General features: G+C 49.1%; 1 protein-coding gene across 1 annotated transcript in view; it reads right to left on the bottom strand.

Annotated features, from left to right (window-relative positions):
* Positions 1–116: 116 nt before the first annotated feature.
* Positions 117–1,136, bottom strand: part of LOC104507211 (uncharacterized abhydrolase domain-containing protein DDB_G0269086-like) — a 19,400-nt gene continuing 18,380 nt past the window's right edge. Inside the window, exon 3 of the mRNA XM_010148421.1 lies at positions 117–337. Coding sequence (XP_010146723.1) covers positions 117–337 — 221 coding nt within the window. The remainder of the gene's footprint in view (positions 338–1,136) is intronic.

Genomic DNA, 1,136 nt, shown 5'->3' with positions numbered 1-1,136 from the left:
TAGGGAAAAGCTATGATTGGTTAATCAAAATCAGAAACTCAAGTATGAGACAGATACCAGTGCTCGTGACATTGTTTACCTGTGCTTTCCAGCTCACAACAGCAAAATATGCAAGGTTAATAACAGAAGTCCTTCTCCTCAGGGCTGCTCTCAATCTCTTCATCCCCTGGTCTGTACTGATACCAGGGGTTGACCTTACCTATGTGCAGGACCCTGCACTGCGCCTTGTTAACCCCCATGAGGTTCACGTGGACCCACCTCTTGAGCTTGTACAGGTCCCTCTGGATGGCATCCTGTCCCTCAGGCATGTCAGCCACACCGCTCAGCTTGGTGTCACCTGCAAACATGCACTCAATCCCACTGTCTGTGTCATTGATGAAGATATTAAACAGTACTGGTCCCAGTACGGACCCCTGAGGGACACCACTTGTCACCGATCTCCATCTGGACATTGAGCTGTTGATCCTCTGGGTGCAACCATCTAGCCAATTGAACAGTCCATCTGTCAAATCTATATCTCTCCTATTTAGAGAGAAGGATGTTGTGGGGGATGCTGGAAAAGACCTTAGAGAAGTCCAGATAGAGAATTTCCGTAGCTCTTCCCTTTTCCACTGAAGTAGTCACTCCATCATAGATGGCCACTAGGTTGGTGAGGCAGGACTTGCCCTTGGTGAAGCCATGCTGGCTGTCCCAAATCCCTTGTCCTCCATGGTCCCAAATCACCTCCTTGTCCTCCAGATGCTTTAGCAGAGCTTGTAGGAGGATCTATTCCATGATCTTCTCAGACATAGAGGTGAGGCTGACAGGGTCTTCCTTTCTCCCCTTTTTAAAAAGGGGTGCAGTGTTTCCCTTTTTCCAGTCACCAGGGACTTCACTTGATCGACATGACTTTTCAAATATGGAAAGCAGCTTGGCAACTACACCAGCCTATTCTCTCAGGACTCCGGAGAACCTCTCCTATGATGAAAGGCTGCAAGAATTGGGCTTGTTCAGCCTGGAGAAGAGAAGGCTTCGGGGAGACCTTATTGCAGCCTTGCCTGCAAGGAAGGGGCTGACAAGGAAGCTGGGGGGGACTTTTTACAAGGGCCTGTAGTGACAGGAAAAGGGGTAACGGGTTTAAATTGAAAGCAGGGGGG

The sequence above is a fragment of the Eurypyga helias genome, unplaced genomic scaffold (genome assembly GCF_000690775.1).
Source record: "Eurypyga helias isolate BGI_N326 unplaced genomic scaffold, ASM69077v1 scaffold2783, whole genome shotgun sequence".
In the NCBI taxonomy this organism is placed as follows: Eukaryota; Metazoa; Chordata; class Aves; order Eurypygiformes; family Eurypygidae; genus Eurypyga; species Eurypyga helias.
The sequence above is the reverse complement of the archived record's forward strand: the minus strand, read 5'-3'. Positions and strand labels throughout refer to the sequence as shown.